General features: G+C 41.5%; 1 protein-coding gene and 1 long non-coding RNA gene across 2 annotated transcripts; one reads left to right on the forward strand and one right to left on the reverse strand.

Annotated features, from left to right (window-relative positions):
* Window positions 1-6,227: 6,227 nt before the first annotated feature.
* LOC114786588 (uncharacterized) lies at window positions 6,228-13,901 on the reverse strand. Its single transcript, XR_003749216.1, has 3 exons — window positions 13,808-13,901; window positions 7,403-7,496; window positions 6,228-6,985 (listed from the first exon to the last, which is right to left on the reverse strand). It is a non-coding gene; the product is annotated as an uncharacterized LOC114786588 (long non-coding RNA).
* A 2,654-nt stretch (window positions 13,902-16,555) lies between these two features.
* On the forward strand, window positions 16,556-20,013 carry LOC114786855 (uncharacterized). The gene is made up of 4 exons (XM_028974400.1): window positions 16,556-17,129; window positions 17,421-17,439; window positions 17,513-17,557; window positions 19,269-20,013. The coding sequence occupies exons 1-4, from the start codon at window positions 16,938-16,940 to the stop codon at window positions 19,682-19,684; spliced, it is 672 nt and encodes a 223-aa protein (XP_028830233.1). The 5' UTR covers window positions 16,556-16,937; the 3' UTR covers window positions 19,685-20,013.
* Window positions 20,014-20,313: the final 300 nt, after the last annotated feature.

Genomic DNA, 20,313 nt, shown 5'->3' on the forward strand with positions numbered 1-20,313 from the left:
TAATAATGAACGACTTATTCTTGTCATTTAGTAGCCATACCGTGCTATATATCTTTTAAAATCGTTTTTATGGTTCTCTAGGTTTCAGGATGCAAGCTTTTTAAATTCTGTTACTCAGTCCTTCACCAAAGAGGTTATTCTCCTGCCAGACCACATCGCTACTTTGGTGCCAAGGCGTGCTATGAAAGCTTGGCTTTTTGCAAACGGACATGTAAAATCTGCCTTGGAATTTTTTTTTTTTTGGCATGTTACGTTTTAATTTATTTGAAACTCTTTATTTACTGCTGAAAAAAAAAGTTTATTTCTTATTCTGTTCCTGCTAAAACTTGAGAAGTTCAATTATAAGAATTTGTAATACCTTATCTGGACTCTTTACTCAATTTACTACAGCAAATCAAGTGTTTCTGAATATTTCTATAAATGTAAATGATAAACATAGCATGGCCGTTGCTTATGCTAATATTGTATGTATTGTAAGGAAAAAATTCATAATAATTATAATTAACCCAGCCACTGTTTGGTGACTGTCCCAAGCCCGGGTAAATGGAGAGAGTTTTGTAAAGAAGGGTGTCATGTTTAAAACCTTTGCCAGGTTAATTGTGCAAACAACTAGACTGTGGAGACAACTAACAGGAGCAGCTGAACGAAAAAGATTATTATTATTGCTTTCTGTATTTATTTGACTACAAATAACACTGGGTTACAAAAAAAAAAAAGTGAGTTGTCTAATATATTTCTGCTGCTTTAACATATTTCTGGCCCACAGAACACGAATATGGCATCAGTTTTTGTAGATCAGGTCAGGTTTTTCAGCTAAGTTGATTTTATAATAGTGCGATTTTCTGTCTCGAAAAATTTTAATTTACCACAAAATTAACTTTATATATGCAAATTGTATGTTCAATCATCACTGTTCAAAACTTGGGGCTTAAATTTCCTTTTCCTTGAAGTTCTAGAATGTCCAGCGGCAAGGATGTCTCTAGTCAGATTCCAACAGTAGTCATTACTGCATCCCACCGACCTTGGTACCTGTTCTCCATCTTCTTCATCTCCTGATGGAAACGCTCGCCCTGTTCATCACTCATAGATCCAAGATTCTCCGGAAACCGATCCATATGTGAGTATAAGTAATGCATTTTGATGCTCGTGTTGCATCCAAGGTTCCTGAAAGCAGTCAACTTATTCGTGACAAGTTCCACGTAGTTAGGGGCCTTATTGTTGCCCAGAAAGTTTTTCACAGCCATAACAAAAGCCTTCCACGCTTCCAGCTCCACTTTGTTCATTGACTTTTCGAACTGAGGATCTGTGATGAGCTGACGGATTTGAGGACCGTCAAAGACGCCAGCCTTTAACTTCTCAATGGTCAATCCTGGAAAAGCCTGGCACAAGTAAATGAAGTAGCCACCAGCTTTGTTCAATGCTTTGGTGAACTGCTTAATCAAACCAAGTTTGATGTGCAGTGGTGGGAAGAGTATCTTATCTCTGTCCACCAGAGGGTTGTTGATGACGTTCTCTGCTCTGCAAGGCACCAGTTCCTTCCGTTCAGGCCAGTCCTTCTGTATTTAATGATGAGTTCTGTCCCTACTGTCCCACATGCAAAGGAAGCAGGGGTACTTGGTAAACCCCGACTGCTGTCCCAACAAAAAGTTCACCATCTTTAAGTCAACACAAATATACCAGTGATGCTGATCATAGCAAATTTTCTCCAAAACGTACTTCACTGCTTCATACTTCTCCTTCAGTGTAGTCGAGTGTGCGAGGGGTACAGAGGCATAGAGGTTGCCATTGTGCAGCAAAACACATTTCAGTGATCGCTTGCTGCTGTCAATGAACAGTCTCCAATCTGTGGGTTCGTATTGTGGCACACCAAGCTTGTGTAGAAGTTGTGCAATATCTGAACAGTACACCAAATCCTTCTCTTGAGAGAAATAACATAGGTAGTCTTGATGTCTGGTGCGGTAGAATGTGATGCGAACGCTGTCTGAGAGTAGGTTTTTGTACTTTAATCTGGATGCTAATAGTTCTGCAGATGATTTTGACAAGGTGAGATCACGAACTAGATCAATAAGCTCCATTTGAGAGAAAAGCTTTGGCGCACCGCTTTCATCAACCACATATTCTTCTTCATTTTCTTCAACACTGGAAGAGTCTTGGTCGCTAATTACAGGAAGTTCTCCAAAGACAGGTATTGGGATTTGTCAGGTTGTTCCAGTTTTTTCTGTTTATCCCAGTCACATCAATAGCGCAAAAGTAGCAATCAGTGTCATGGTCTCTCAGCTCCCTCCAGACCATGGGTATTCCAAACTTCAGACAACTTTTATGACCCTTGGTCAACTGACGCAGATACTCAGTGCAGTTTTTGCATACCATGTGTGGTGCCCAAGCTTTGTCTTGGTCACCTAGTGCCATACTGAAATAAGCAAGGTATGCACGCTTTACGAAACTTGTGATTGGTTTCCTGTTATGAACAAGAGTGTATTCACCGCAAATGTAACAGAAGACATCAGGCTTATTTCTGCAAGATCTTCTTAATGATGCCATCTCATTAACTTTGAAACTCTAAATAACAATATTTGTAATATGCAGCAACAAAATATTAAGTATAGGCCTATAAATGAGAAACACACACGCATGCACACAATGTAGGTTACGTAATAAGTTTATCTAATTTCAACAATAGATCAAAAAGTTGACCTGGTAGCGCAAAACCAATGTGATTTTTGGATTTAGCGCTTTAAAATGATCCTAGATCAGCTATAAAAAGTTAGACCTTTTTTTCACTGTTGACCAGTGTAATCAATTAGGTCAACTCTAGTTTTTTTGTGTCATTGTGTCATGTACATTTTTACTTTTTTGGTTTTTGTTTTCCTCTGACAGTCTTGCTCTGATGCTGTGAGTTTGCAGAAGTTTCGGACCATGATAGATGTGGTAAATATTTTTGCTACATGCATCTACAAAGTTTTAATGCTACTATATATTACTTAAATCAAATTGCTATTTGTCTTTGTACTGTTTCCAGCATCTCTGCTGTTGAGGTTCAGTCCTTTCCAGACCATTCCATCTCTGGTGGTAATCAAGTTACCTGGTGTGTTGCTAACCCAGATATTTGCAGTGATCCACCTGCCATCTCAGTTGACCCAGTTACCACGTCAACTACTTCAAATGTCATCACAATTGATGACACTGAATGCATCACCTTGCAACATCTGCTATCTTCAGTGGAAATACCCATGGCTTGTCAATTGACAGTCGTATCAGTGCTAGTGGTGACTTGCATTCCTGCTGAAAAGGATTCTGTATCCCATGGACCTGCTCAAACCAGTGCATCTGGCAAAAGTTCATCCAGCACATCATACTGGTCCATCTTTCGTAGATTTCGTATTCTCTGTAAAGTGTGTATAGAATGTATTAAAACAACTTGATACTAAATGATGGTGTATATGCTTAAGTGATGCTTTTTCCATTGAATATTTAACATATTTGACAAAGTTTAAAAATGCCTGGTTTAATTTGTTTGGATTGCATACATGGTGCATTATGAAATATTGCATTTAATTCTTTAGGACATACCTTGATTTGTTTGATGAAGACTACATCTCTGATGATCCTGATGTGCAAGAAGCCATTTCAAGGTCTTTAGATTCCAGCGCAAGTGAAAAGTAAGTTGATAAGCTATTGTTTATTACATGTCAAATTAGTACATGTATAATTTTGTATACATTTTTGGACACTTGGAAAAAGGGTGAATAAGCACGTTTTGGTCATTTTGGTAGACTTTTTGGATGTAGCACATTTGCCAGTTTGCGTTTTGGTGCTCTTTATTTGCAAGGTGTATGTATAGGCTGACCGTAGTAGTCTCTAGTAAAGCTTGAAAACACTACAACACCACTTTTAGTAAATATTCCTATATATTGAGGATGTCACATTGAAGTCCAGTGGTCAGCTTTTACCATTAGTGTTGACACTAATCAATTTACATTTACAATCACTGTTGGCACTCTATTTCTTCAGTGATTCAAGCATGACTTTGGAGAGAATAGTGAAGCAGATTGCATCAAGAGTAAATCAGGAAAATGACCATACAGTACGCTACAATATCACAAGACGAAATGTGTGGGATGGAGCTTTGAGAGCAATGAGTCGATCAAATTTTTCACCAGAGAAGAAGGTAGATATTACGTTTACTGACATGTATGGAATATCTGAGGGTGTCGTGGACAATGGAGGACCTACTCGGGAGTTTTTCGGCTGTGTCTACATGAAATCAAGGACAAAATTGGCATCTTTGATGGTCCACCCAATGCTAAAGTCCTCACATGCAATTCCAAACGTACCTTTTTTTTTTTTTATAAATAACGTATTCATCCTGTCTGAACTCTTGTATGAGTGTCTTCAAAACGGTGCCGACAATCTAAAGGTCAAAGTGCAAGTTATTACTGATGAAGAAAAAAGGTCACAAGTGCAGTTGGTAAGCTTATTTTCATATTTACCAAAATCCAGTTTTACAATTGTTTTTTGCATTCTAACCGCATATCATTCCTTCAGAATAACATGCTGCAACACCCATCTAATCTCTTTGAAAATCAGCAACAATAACACATTGTTACTCATGCTTGTGTACCTGGATTTGATGAGCCCATATACAGCCAATTGCCATAGAATATATGGCACTAATAAAATTCATAATGTGTGAACATTGGATATAAATATCAGAATGTTCATTTGTAAAGCTTGTACTGTGTTTAGGTGATATCAAAAACGGTAAACATGTATGAACATATATTGCCACTGAAAGCTAAACTTGTGTTAAGGTACATATTTGTATATATTTGTATATTTTAAATAAAGCAATACATTTTTACCATTTCACATAAATAAAAATTTAGATATTTAGATTTTACAGGCTGAGAGTGAATCCCAATTACAAGATGCAGTTGCACAGGCAGTTAGTTTGATCAGTCTTGCTGGTTACAATGTTCACATAACACTGAGAAACAAACAAGACTGCTTTGGATTTGGCTCACTGGTATGTCCTCCAGCAGACACGTGCTGGTTTTTAAATTGATGTTTTAACACATAATATACCTTGGCCCAAAAACATGAAAAATATATTGTAAACATATTTAATCCCTCACTGGCCCATTCTGTTCTTCAGCATGTAACTCAATACTGAATTGTTCTTGTCTGAGTTACTCATGCGATCTGCCCTTGCTTGCTTATCTTACTAGCCTTTTGAGGAATTTAATCATTCCACCAGCTACAAAATAGGTTCTACTTTTGCCACTGGCTTTCCATTCAGCGTCTAATACACCTTCCTAAGCATTGCTGGATCTTCAGATTGTCATGTCCAATACTTTGACCATTATTCTGCTAAGCAAACAAATGTTCTTTCTAACCATGTTCAGTCTTATGCAGTGCACTCCATTTCCATTCCAATTATGCATGTCACAAAATTAGTTAAAGTGAAAGCAAAATTAGTTTGATTGGGTTGTTGTGTTATTTTCTTAAATCTTTAAAAATAGTTTTTTTTTTTTCCCCACAGGTTTAGAGAAGGTCTCATGTCTCTAGGTGTCCTAGATGCTCTTCAGAAATACCCCTTAAAGGCTTTAACAGATTTAAAAATTTCTTCCAAATCAATCACTCTGAAAGGTGGAGTAATGCATTCCAACAAGAGTGCCAGACTTTTCTGGCAAGACTATCTTCAGGATGCTGAATGTAAGTTGGGTATTCACCAGGATTTGGAAGAGCCTGAGTAATGAAATGACTGTGAAGGTTATGTAGAGCATGATGAAGGCGTGTGGACTTTATTGAATTTTTTTTCCCCCTTTGTGTAAATGTGTTAATTGCTGTACCTTCAGAATTTCCTTTAATGCAGTAAATATTAGTTAGATTATTTGATACAGTAGGTCAAGCCATAGTTTCTTTTTCAGATTTAATAATGTGGATTTGGTGAAATTTGTTATCCAGTTAGTTGAATAATATATATATATTTTTTGCTGTGTTTTTTCTGTTTTAAAATTCATAGCTTTCCTACTCTGTTCACTTACTCTATATTGTCACTTGAAGATTACAATGTAAAGACTGTTGTTGTGGTTGCAAATAAGATTAATGTTTTAATAAATAAGTTCTATCTATAATGTATTGTTTTATTTTCTTTTTAGTACTATTGCGGTAGAACATTGAAGTGCAGACTTTAAATGTCAAAGTAAATAGTCTTGTGCAAATGCTGTCTTTACAAAATCGCTTTATTGGATTAATTTCTTTGCCAAAAAAATGCTTTCATGCAATATATGCCCCCGATTAAGAAGTGCATCATCATGTCTTTGCTAATTAAGTATTAGTTTGAAGCAGTTTACATGCTGTGAGAAATAGTTCTATCCCATGATTTCCGTCATCAGACAATGGGTTGATTGCCCTTAACTGAATGTTCCATGGCTGGTGATAATGGGTGTGCTGCAAATGAACTTGACTGAGTGGTCTGTGTTGTCTAAGCATTCCAACTGTCCACAGTTGAAGTGGGGATCTGCTTTCCATTGTCCTTAATCTGTGGTGGTTCCACTGATTTACAAACTAATCCACAGATCTGTTAATTCTTGGAAGATAAACATGGTGAAGAGCCCTGATATGAAGTGGGTCAGTGCTATTTAAAATTCCATGATTTTCCATAAAGAAAATATGGAAATATGTTGACACCACCCTGTTCAGCTCTCCCCATAATCGTTCAATTCTTTGGTTATGAACACTGCGTACAACCATAAAACGTCTTCTGGCCCACGATTTCCAATTATAAACGGTGCAATATTGATGTTCTCATTGCCAGCATCACCTCTGACATTTATCCACATCTCTCTGGAAGAGTTGCACGGCAGTTGATGCTCTGTTGTCTGTGCAACATTTCAGGTATGTAATACGGCGACTGTAACCATCAACTCCTCCATGAAACACAAATCCCCATGGATTTAACTTGTGGTTTGTGTCAATGTGCCTGGAACAGGTATAAATAAACAATTATATTATTATTTTTCACATGATTAATACGAGAATGGATTATAGCCATTTAACATGGTTTAGAAATGATACTAATTTTGATATGTTAAGGAAGTGGGACTAGGCATGTTTTGACACCTTAGGTCACTCAGTATTTACATAATTCCAAACCAGTGTATCATTTAATAAGTCTAACATTCATTGTCATACTGAAACTTCACGGATTAGTGTCATATTTGGTGTAAATTCAGATAATATGAATTTACACCAATGTATTCATTTTCTGTAATTTTCATTAGTAAATGAAATATGCTTAACCTGGCTCAAAAATATGATCAGTGTATACTATTATGTTCTCAGTATGCATTTTTAGCACTTGTTGGCCCTTTTGTCTTCACTCTGCAGTCCAGCTCACCCCAAACCATCTCGATTGGGTTCAGGTCCGGTGAGTGTGGAAGTCAGATCATCTGCCATCACTCTCCTTCTCTGTCAAATAGCTCTTACACGGCCTGTAAAGTGAAGTGATTGTCACATGTGATACACAGCAGCACAGCACATGGTGCACACAGTGAAATTTGTCCTCTGCATTTAACCCATCACCCTTAGTGAACAGTGGGCAGCCATGACAGGTGCCCGGGGAGCAGTGTGTGGGGATGGTGCTTTGCTCAGTGACACCTCAGTGGCACCTTGGCAGATTGGGATTCGGCAATCTTCTGATTACGGGGCGCTTCCTTAACCGCTAGGCTACCACTGTAGGTGTGTTTGGGGTCTTTGTCCTGTTGAAAAATAAACAGTCGTCCAACTAAACGTAAACCAGATGGGATGGCATTTCGCTGCAGGATGCTGTGGTAGCCATGCTGGTTCAGTGTGCCTTCAATTTTGAATAAATCCCCAACAGTGTCACCAGCAAAACATCCCCACACCATCACACCTCCTCCTCCATGCTTCACAGTGGGAACCAGGCATGTAAAATCTTTTCACCTTTTCTGCGTCTCACAAAGATATAGCGGCTGGAACCAAAGATCTCAAATTTGGACTCAGAAGACAAAAGCACAGATTTCCACTGGTGTAATGCCCATTCCTTGTGTTTCTTGGCCCAAACAAATCTCTTCTGTTTGCTGCCTCTCCTGAGCAGTGGTTTCCTGGTAGCTATTTGAACATGAAGGTCTGATTCATGCAGTCTCCTCTTAACAGTTGTTCTAGAGATGAGTCTGCTGCTATAACTCTGTGTGGCATTTATCTGGTCTCTGATCTGAGCTGCTGATAACTTGCGATTTCTGAGGCTGGTGACTCTGATGAACTTGTCTTCAGAAGCAGAGGTTACTCTTGTTCTTCTTTTCCTGAGTCGGCCCTCATGTGTGCCAGTTTCGTTGTAGCGCTTGATGGTTTTTGCGACTCCACAATTAAAGTTTAGCAATTTTCCGGACTGACTGACCTTCATTTCTTAAAGTAATGATGGCCACTCATTTTTCTTTAGTTAGCTGATTGGTTCTTGCCATAATATGAATTTTAACAGTTGTCCAATAGGGTTCTTGGCTGTGTAGTAACCTGAGCTCTGCACCACATAACTGATGGTCCCAACCCCATTGATGAAGCAAGAAATTCCACTAATTAACCCTGAAAAGGCACACCTGTGAAGTGAAAACCATTTCAGGTGACGACCTCTTGAAGCTCATCAAGAGAATGCCAAGAGTGTGCAAAGCAGTAATCAGAGCAAAGGGCGGCTATTTTGTAGAAACTAGAATATAAACTATGTTTTCAGTTATTTCACCTTTTTTGGTTAAGTATATAACTCCACATTCATTCATTGTTTTGATGCCTTCAGTGAGAATCTACCAATGTAAATGGTCATGAAAGTAAAGAAAACACATTGAATGAGAAGGTGTCCAAACTTTTGGCCTGTCTCTTCTCTAGTACTGAGTGACTCTATTTACCTATCCTGGCACTGCTTAGCTTGGTGAAGAGCAGTGGCGCTATTGGCTCTTCTCCTCTCTAATGTGCGCTCCTTGGACATTTAACTGGACTGTCTAAGACTGCTTCTAACCTCCCAGGAAGAGAAAAGACTGCACAACGGCATTGCAGACTCCGCTATCCAAATTGATGCACTAACCTGCTTCTGCGCCAACAGAGATACCTGCTCATTGGGTAAGGCGCATGGCAGTGGTCTGTGTGTCTATATCCAGTCCAGCTGGTGTGACCTGCAGAATGCACACCCTGATGGACTGTTCCGTCAGACTTGAACCATGCAAATCTCAAGTCAGTTCTCCCTAAATTCCATGTGGATTTAGCAATGAGAGGGAAAAACGCACAGGGTCTTGTTTACACAAACATTGCCCGTGCATACCGGGGAGCCCCGCCCCCATCTCAGCCAATCAGACAACATCACTGTTATGCTAATTCCATCTTGTCAGATGCACAAAATAAACAGAAGCCACAGCAGCCATTTCTGCTCTTCAAGACTGTTTTGAATGCACTGACTGGCAAATGTTCAGCCATCCATCAACTTGGAGGAGTACACGACATAAAAAGCACTGATGATGTTACAGTCAAGTCCATCGCCACAAGACCAAACCAGAAGCTGTGAATGACTGTTCAAAACTCGAGACTGTCTTCAGAAAGGGTGAAATGGTCGACTTAAGGACAGCGAGGGCCAAATTATCTCAAGCCATTACAGCAGCAAAGCATGCACTAACCACAGAGAACGTGAGGAAAACTATTTGCACAAAACTATTTAAGATAAGATAAACCTTTATTAGTCCCATTAGTTATCTGCTGGGTCAGATAACATCCCTTGAATGGCAGCCCATAATTTAAGACTCAATCCCACCAAAACAGAACTAATATTTCATCAGATTTTTCACCTCATCAGAATCTTGCTATGTACCTGGATATCTCACAGATCTGCATGCATCCTTGGAGTAACTATAGACAACCAACTGTCCTTCTTGACTCACATCACCAATCTTTCATGCTCATGTATATTCTTTCTCTACAATATCAGATGGATCCACCCTTATCTATCAAAACACTAGATTACTGTAACTCCCTCCTTGCAGGTCTACCTCTGAATGCCATCCGACCTCTACAACTAATACAGAATACAGCAGCATGAGTGGTCTTCAACCTTCCCAAGTTCTCTCACACCACCCCACTCCTCCACTGGCTCCCAGTAGCTGCCCATCAGATTCAAAATACTGATGCCTACAAAGCCAAACATAGAGTAGCACCATCCTACCTCAGAGCCCTTATTATACCTCGCAATGCACCTCACACACTCCTATCCTCCAGTACTGCTCCCCTGATCACTCCACCACTGAAAATCAAGGAAGACACTCATCTAGACGCTTCTCTGTCTTGGTCCCTCAGTGGTGGAATGAACTTCACCTTGAGGTGTCACGTTCCTAAGTCTAGGGGTCTCAGAAACGCAACAAGGGTGTGGAGAGGAGGAGGTCCACTGTTACACACTCACCAGCAAACAAAGCGTACAAACAGTGCTTTTATTCACAGTGAGCTAAGAGGTACAATAAAACAGCGGACTCAGGACAGCTAATAAACATCAAAACAGCCCAAAGGAAGGGATGGGATAACAGCAGGGATATCTCAAAACGCGCACAAGTTAACAAAAAGGGCACATAACAGGCTAACAGCTAACAGGCTAACACAGGCAAACAACAAAGGGTCTATCACACAAAGCAACAAGAAACACGAATGAGATCCCCAACAGAGCTCCTTGCAGATCTCCATGGACCCTGGGGACCATGCTGAAGCTCCTGCACAATCTTGCGAGCCCGTAGTTGGTATTCGCATTCTGGACAAACTCTCGCTGAATCAAGCCACTCACGCTTCTCCAATGAGCACTCACAGATTTTTACATCCGCATCAGAGTCACTCACCAGATCGGCAGAAATGCTTGACAAGAGCACATCAGCAGGCAGGGCTGGGAAAAACTTTCCTATTTACCAACACACTCCACAACTGAAACAGTATCCTTCCGCCGAAGAACCTCACTACTGAGAGTGAGCGAACACCACACAGCAATTCAAACAGCGTCTCTTTCAAACACTGTGCAAAACGAATGCAGAAGGAGCACTAACGAATGTCCACAAAATTTATAAAACACAGCCACCAGACACAAAATGAATCTTGTGCTAACATTAGACCTGTGTACACAAACAGATCAACTGCCCCACACAAACTTGTATGCCAAAAAAACAAAACCTACACAAACTCCTCTCCAATGAACATATAGCTGAGGCTACAAACACAGCAGCAAAATTGTAAATCCGGTCCTAAACATGCCTAACACAAGCTACCTTAACCTACCTGCTCTTCGGAGGTTATCGATTGGAGGCAATTTTGAACGCCGAACGTCACCCCGGCAGACTAAAGCTGAGGCTGTTCGTGTGACTGCGTACCCCCACCCGGAGTAGCTCCAAATGAAAGAAAGGAAAAATAACAAAACAAAATAACAAAAGTGGTGCTCTGCAGGGAGGGCATTGCCACAGCAAAGACCCCAAGAGACACCCTAATTTACTGGATATACGATTCTGATCACAAACACCAAACCAGGGAAAAAAACATCCCAGACGAGTCCCCATTTGTCACGTTCCTAAGTCTAGGGGCCTCAGAAACGCAACAAGGGTGTGGAGAGGAGGAGGTCCACTGTTACACACTCACCAGCAAACAAAGCGTACAAACAGTGCTTTTATTCACAGTGAGCTAAGAGGTACAATAAAACAGCGGACTCAGGACAGCTAATAAACATCAAAACAGCCCAAAGGGATGGGATAACAGCAGGGATATCTCAAAATGCGCACAAGTTAACAAAAAGGGCACATAACAGGCGAACAGCTAACAGGCTAACACAGGCAAACAACAAAGGGTCTATCACACAAAGCAACAAGAAACATGAATGAGATCCCCAACAGAGCTCCTTGCAGATCTCCATGGACCCTGGGGACCTCCCGAAAGAGTAAGGGCCTAGTAGACCCTGGGGACCTCTCAAACACCATCTGAAGTCTCTTTATATAAGTGGAGGTGACCAATGGCAGATGGTAGGTGGAGCCGGAAGGCTTCGACTCCTCCCATGAAGTCAACCTAAAAGAGACAGGACGCAAAAACCACAGCCAGACACACAGAACATGTGGGAGCATACGTCCAGGGACGTAACATGAGGTCAGAACACATTCACTGAGTACGACATCTTAAGGCCTTCCTCTTTAGAGAATACTTAGACTAACTTGTAACATTCCTGTAGCCTGACTTGTGTAAGAAAATCTATAACTGAGTTAATAAAATGATTTGCGTTCATAGTTGGGGGGTCCTAGTGAACCAGAACCGATAACTTCATTGATAGTAACATAAATGCACGTTGTAAGTCGCTCTGGATAAGGGCATCTGCCAAATGCTATAAATGGACATGATAAATGTAGGTGAGAACGTAGCTCCAGGATGCCATATTTGCTGCAGGCCATTAAGGACACAAAACGAGCTTATGAAGAGAAAATCAACAGTCACAGCTGAATCAAGAGTTCAGCTGTGGTATCTACCTGCCTCAAAACCACCATGACCATCCAAGTGGCAAAGAAGTCAAATGTGACCTATCTCAATGATTACCAGTGCATAGCATTCACATCGATCATTGCGAAGCTTTGAGAGGCTGGTACTTTGAGGCTCATCTTTAGTTTGCTTACCACCCAAACCTGTCCACAGATGATGCCATATTGTCTGCCCTCCACACAACCCTCTCCCACATAGACAAAGAAAGACTCTTATGCCAAAATGCTGTTTGCTGACTTCATCTTGACATTACTGTCATCCCTCAGAAGTTGGTAAGGTAGTGAGGAAGTGGACCTGCTGTGAATAAGCTCTCCACTCTGCATCTAACACACAGACATTCTGTATATATAGGATATAACACCTCCAAGATCCTCAGACTGGGCACAGGTTCCCCACAGGGATGAGTGATCAGCCCACTGCTGTTCACTCTGCTGACACAAAACTGTGCTGCACAGTACAGTTCAAATCACATCATCAAGTTCACAGATGACAACAATGATGAGCCCGCCTACAGAGAGGAAATAAAACATCTGGTGGACTGGTGGCAGAGCAACAACCTGGCACTCAATGTCACCAAGACCAAAGAGATGGTTGTCAACTTCAGGAAGAAACTGACTGTCCCCACCCCACTGCACATTGACTGAATCGCTGTCGAGACATGACAGATGACGTCTCCTGGAGACTCAACACCACCTCCACCACCAAGAAAGCCCATACACTTCCTCCAAAAGCTGAAGAAGGCAAACCTCCCTCCTGCCATCCTCACATCATTCTACGTGGAACATTGAGGATGTTCCATGTAGAAGGTCCTGCAGCACATAATGAAGACAGCAGAGTGCATCACCGGGGTCCCACTTCCACCCATCTCTCACCTCTAAAAGAAACACCTCATCCGCTGAGCTTGCCACATTGTGAAGGACACTCAACACCCCTCACATACCTTATTCTCCCTCCGGCTGTCTGGCAGACGGTTCAGCAGCAGTAGACCTGTTACAGCCAAACACTGCAAGAGCTTCTTCCCACAAGCAATCAGAGCTCTCAACTCACTGCCATGACCAAAGGACGATACACTTCCAGCCCTAAGCACCTTATGACATTCCACACTAAATTTGGTAATTTTGCACATTGACAGTCCACTGCAACGTTCAGTATGTTCAGTGCAATAAAGCTCTCTTGAATCCTGAATACAGGAGAGGAAAATTAATTACTAATAACCTTGCTATATACAAAAAGAAAAGGCAAGGATTTCATGAATTCCTACCTCCAAACAGCTGAGGACTGACCCCCAATCAACCACTAGCAGGATCCTGTCTGAAGCAAGTACAGTGACTGCTGTAGCAGGACTGGGTGTTTAGGGTAAAGGCAGGGACGTGGCCCAACCTGTTGCACAGATCTAATCCCTGAGCCGCACCTCAGTGAATCAGCGAATGAACGTCCAAAGGGGAACCGATCTACTCCCCACGTATGTGCGTGCAAATATACACATGCATATGTAAACATGCATTCATGCAGGAATAAGAGAAAAGTTAGTCAAGACTGGGTGATCCAGGGCAAGGTTACAGAAACAACTATGTTGCTTTAAAGCCTGGTTAAAGGAGGAGGGTTGAAACTGTGATGTATAAAAAAAAAAGAATCGATTAAGAAAGTTAATTTTTAGTTCAAAACCACTTTTGTCTCTACCACAGTGGCCATTAAAACTATATGCACATTGCACATTATGCAAATGAAGCAATGGCAACATTTAGTAACTTCTAGTGACTTTTGGGGCAGCCAATATCTACTTTCCTTACTGAGGAGTTGGCAGCATTAATGCAGCGTGTAGCTTCAGTTGGTGATGATGGAGGCTATTTGTAGGAAAATGCTTCCATTTCGGAAACAAACAAAACTTTTGCGGATGAAATGATGAAATGTAAGATGGAAGTCCCAGGTCCATGGCATTCTGTGACTCCCCCAGGCAAGTGCCGTGAAAAGCTAACCATTTGCTTGAGGTCCCACGAAGAGAAGGAAACAAGATAGAGACATCAAAGGAGATATCCTGAATGGTCTGTGGGAACATTTTGGGAGCCAAATGTATAAAAGAAATTTCTCTTGTAGGTTCTGGTCTTCACTTTCCTCATCAGAGTCTTTTCCTCAGCTTCAGAGTCTTGCTTGCAAGGGCCTGACTTTCCTCTCTCTTCCTCTATCCATTTCTCCTTTCTTTTATTTATTTTTTTTCTGTAACTTTTTACATACAATATTTACAATGTAATGCAATAGTAATAGTAATGCAATAGTAATCTACTGGTTCATTCTTGTAACCTGTTCATTCTTGTAACCTTTATTGTGCTGTCCTCACAACATGTGTCCATGTGAAGCTAGACACCCAGCGAACAAATAAAAGAGATCTTCAGACAAGGCTTGCTTTTCTTGATTTTACTGAAGATCTTTTGTAAACTCTTTTCTTATATTGTAACTGAAACATACAAAAATGGAAAAATAAATTACTAGCTACTACACACGTTTTAATGCCACACTTAATTATTAGCGCCATATTTTATCAACCAAAAGGTGATTCTAATACATATCTGAGTGCTTTATGAACACATCAATACTCACAAAGACGAAAGTTTCCCAAGGCACAAGCGTGTAGGGCTCATTTAGCGTGTAAATGCGCTGATTTCTCTCTTAGTTCTGCCGAAGCACTTGTTCACATTACCGGAGAAAAAACGTCAAAGACAACTCCATTGTGAGGGTCAGCGAATGTTTCTGCACGTACAACATGACAAGATCATTTGTGATACTGATAACTATGAACTTATTCATCACCGTATTTATATAACTTATCACGTAATGAACTAATTACTGCCTTTGACCAAAAGGCATCACATGTATTGTGCCACGCCTCTTTCATGCCAGGTAGCATCAGGAAGAGTGAGTGTTTTAATATAGTGCTTGCACAAATTATTTCTTTACACTGTCATTGTCAAAATGCTGTTTTGTAAAGGAAGTGACTTTTTGTCATTGCCAAATTGTCATTTCAATTGTCATTGCACAATTGAAAGCCACTTAAACCATCTGCAGAGGATTTTTCTCCCTCCCAAACTACACATTACAAACTGAACATCAGTACTGCAAGTATTACACTGTGCACTTTAACTACTACTGCCATTATTATCATAGCATATCATATACCACATACACTTTATACGAAATACATCCACACACTGCTATACTGTCATATTGCTGCTACTCGTCTGTCTGGTTTGTCTAGTTTGTCTCAACCAATGTCCCTTGTCATGTGTTACTTTGCACACTTTGAATCTCAGAAGCTTTGCAATCTCATCTCTCTGTGTTCTTGTATATAGTGAGGTAACAATAAAGTGGACTTTGACTTTGACATTAATACCAACTAGTTTTAAGAAACATTTTCTTCTGCCTCCGTCTGTGGCACCCACTGTATGGATCAGCATTTGCCTAGACTGGCCATGGCACACCCCTGGCACGCCCGGTGCTCTGCTGTAACCAGACCCACTGAGAAGGGATAGGATAGGATAGGATAGGATAGGATAGGATAGGATAGGATAGGATAGGAGAGCTGTCAGCTTCTTCACAAATTCAGATTCCATGGAAGGTGGGGCAGGTTTGGACACGAAAGGTCTCACCACCTCCTAGTTGAAGGAGTCCCGCTTTTAAACTCGTTTATAAATAGATCCGCGTCACGTGACAAACCACGTGATCTTTATTTAAAAAAAAAAAAAAAAAAAAAAAAAACACAGGTTTATACACATTAACTGCAGCTACTGATATGTGTCAGGATCCGGTCAGAAATGGGGGTTACTCCGGTCCGGGTCAGGATCAGGATCCGGACCGGAGTTTCATTGTTGTCCTGTGTAATGTTCCCTAATCGTTCTCACCTGTGTTAATTGTATAAAGCTGCCCTGTTCGTTTCTGTCCGCTGTCAGGTCTTTGAAGTTATGTTCTATGTTCACCAGTGTCTTCGTCGCGGATGTCTCCCCTGTCCTGTGATTCACCAATTAAACCCCTGTTCCGTGATGTCAGGTGAAAGCGTCCTTCATTCTTCGTTCCTCGTCATTCCTCGTCCTCCTCTACGTTCACCCGCCGCGTCATTCCCGCATGGACGTGACAACATGGCACCTGGATAACAAAGCGAGGCACTTTCCCGGTAGTCTGGTTTCGCCCTGGTGGCCTTATTAGTGATCAATAATCGAAATGTTCGAAACGGTCACAGTATTTAATTGAAACCCACGGGGAAGCGTGCAAATGTTTTGAACGTCGTGGCTGTGGAAGCCGCCTCCTGCGCCCACGCAGGAATTCCCTGCTTTCGTACCGGGGTCCAGTTCTCGGAGGAGGGACCACGGGCACTATATAACCATGGAACTTCGGGACAGATAATGATTTCGCCCCGGGAGGAGATGACGCCGGCACGCAGCGAGGAGGCGCTCGTCGTGATCACGAGACACTGTCGCGACATGAAGCGACAGGAGACCCGACTGCGACTCGCGACGGCCTTTCTCCTGCTGTCCTCCGTCACGGTCCTGCTCGTCCTCCACGCTCCCAGCCGGGACCGGGCGACCGACCAGACGGTAGGAAAGAGGGAACATAAAAAAAAACAATTTAAAACATTTTTATTAAGGACGTACACAAATCACGCGAGAGTTCAAGGGTCAGTTCGGACCTGAGAATATGCATCCAAACCAAGAGTGTGTCGGGCGATGGCAGAAATGACTAGATATTCTATTTATAGAATATCTAGTGGCCCAATTGGTCCATGTTTGTTTATATCGATCTCTCACGTGATCTTCTTCTCGCGTGATCTTGAATATCTGAGCTGTACTCCATCCATGCATCTAATCAAACGGTCGTTTCTTCTGCAGGCCACCGTGGGTCGCTTGGGTGAGTGTCACCTCTGAAACGTTGCTCTTCTGTGGTGTGTAGCTCTGCCAGACGAATGTTATTTCTCTTCCAGCCTCCCCAGTCCTCCAGGGAAAACGGCCGGGTGTTCACCTGATGCGTAAGTTCGTCTTTCTGTGGCTGTCGGGGCGGTGATGCTTGGTGTTTGGTCGTGTCTTAGCAGGTGCTTCCAGATGCTCCTCGCTGCAGATCACAGTATAAGCGAGTGGTTTTCTTGTGAACATGTTCACATTGTTCCCATTTGATTTGCCATGAAACCTGTCAGAGGTTTAAGCAAAAATTAATAATTTTCGAAGAGCGATACAAGTTCAGGCCACTTTCCAATTTTGCATTCTTCTTACTAAGAAAGATTAATGGCACATTAATACACTAGTTTGTCCAGAAAAATAAAATGCCCCTGTTGAAATGTCACTAGTAGCATTTCTGGAGGATGTAAATGTTTGTGTGTATTTGATTGCTAAGAACGGACACAATTGCTCAACTCACAAACAAGTGGATTAAATCCAAATTAGGCAGGGACACCACATGGACATTCCACCAAACACACAATGCACAATAATGCCATCACATTTACATTCATGGTGCAGGCTTTTGTGCTGTTGTGCTTGTTCGTGGTGTTCGTTCCTTTGGTTGTCACTGTTTCGTTTAGCACTTGGTGTGTGTCTCAGCCCTTTTCCCTCTGCAAATGTTGCCACGATTCTCACCACCCTTAGACGAGGATGTGACACTGGGCAGCCACGACAGGAGCCCGGGGAGCAGTGTGTGGGGACAGTGCTTTGCTCAGTGGCACCTTGCAGAGGGAAAAGGGCTGAGACACACACAAGTGCTAAACGAAACAGTGACAACAAAAGGAGCAAACACCACGAACAAGCACAACAACACGAAGGCCTGCGCCATGAATGTAAATGTGATGGCATTATTGTGCTTTGTGTGTTTGGTGGAATGTCCATGTGGGGGGCAGTGGTGGCCTAGCGGTTAAGGAAGCGGCCCCGTAAACAGAAGGTTGCTGGTTTGAATCCCGATCTGCCAAGGTACCACTGAGGTGCCACTGAGCAAAGCACCGTCCCCACACACTGCTCCCCGTCCGCCTGTCATGGCTGCCGGCTGCTCACTCACGGTGATGGGTTAAATGCAGAGGACACATTTCACTGTGTGCACCGTGTGCTGTGCTGCTGTGTATCACATGTAACAATCACTTCACTTTATTATTTTTACCTTGGCAGATCGGGATTTGAACCAGCAACCTTCTGATTATGGGGCCGCTTCCTTAGCCGACTTTGACTGTAATGGGAGGTAGATGAGGGTAGACAGGGCAGACAGGAAGCTTTTTTTTTAATTAAGAAGCTTATTTTTGTGAGTGAGATTCGCAAGTCTACTAGGGTGGTAGTAGCCTAGTGGGTAACACACTGGCCTATGAATCAGAAGACCACAAGGTCACAGGTTCAAATCCCACTTACTACCATTGTGTCCCTGAGCAAGACACTTAACCCTAAGCTGCTCCAGGGGGGGACTGTCCCTGTAACTACTAACTAAGTCGCTCTGGATAAGGGCGTCTGATAAATGCTGATAAATGCTATAAAAATAAATGTCTACTAGAAAAAACAAAGAAAAATTGTGGGGTGAGAACCGGATGGGTGTAAATTTACACAAGAGCAAAACAAAAATGTATCACATTTGTGTGGATTCATTTCATAAAACCACATAAAAAAAAAAAACACGGATTGAAGAATACATAGTGAACAATGTTGGGAATGTCTATAACATTTAGAAGGTTGATGTACTAATTGATAACTCTGTTCTCTACTGCCCAGCTCTGGCTCAGCATAGGAATAACACCAAACCAATACAGTGGGAGCCGAGGTTTAACAACGGCTTCAGTTTAACTGCAAACAACACGCTGCTGACCGTCCCTTTGGACGGACTCTACTATGTGTACTTCGGGATCTCGTACAGAATTCCAGGTAACTACTGTGAACAGAAAGGGGTTGACCGCATCCAGGACCTCCACACCCAAGTCTTCAAGTTCACAGCGAGCTACCCAAAGGATATAGTCATCATAAAGTCGATAGACAGCATGACCTGTACCATTCTAGCCCAAAGATTTGTATATGCAGGACAGCTCATCCAGCTACTTAAGAATGATAAGCTGAAGATGATCATACACACACCTCATGAAGTAGTTAACTGGTTTAAAGGTGGCATATACTTTGGTGCATTTCTCAGCTAATGAACGTGTGTATTCCTATGCTTTAAGGTATATGTGGACTGTATAAGATTCAGATGTTTTAGATTAAATTTTTAATCTTATTGTTTAATCTTATTGCAATATGAAAATGTGTGTGTGTGTGTATATATATATATATAACACTTGTTTGTCAAGTCTTTCTGCTGGCTGTAAGACACTAGTTAACGTGTCAGTGTGATTGTGAACAATGTTCACAAATCTTTACTGACAGAAATTAGGATGGATGTGATTAAGAAAAATAAAGTGGAAATGAATGTGTAAGGAAAAACCAGGAAAATTAAGTGATTTGATTTAAAGACGATATGATTAAAGCTGCTGTAAATTGATGGAAACCTTTTTTCATCGAGTTGTCGTTTATCACTCACAACACAAAATTGCCTTTTATCGTTTAAAAAAAGCAGCCATGAGGGAGGATTTAACAAAAATCACTAATAAAATGGAGGTGATGAAAATGATTCAATTTAACCATGTTGTACCAAAGTACCATGGACATTTTATTTGAAATTTTGTTTACAAAGCACATATTCTGTGACTTCCAACCAATGCTCATTTACAACACTGTATTACCAGGCCCACTGACACACTGATTGACCTTTTAGCTCTTTACCTCA

Source organism: Denticeps clupeoides, chromosome 3 (genome assembly GCF_900700375.1).
Source record: "Denticeps clupeoides chromosome 3, fDenClu1.1, whole genome shotgun sequence".
NCBI classification, from domain to species: Eukaryota; Metazoa; Chordata; class Actinopteri; order Clupeiformes; family Denticipitidae; genus Denticeps; species Denticeps clupeoides.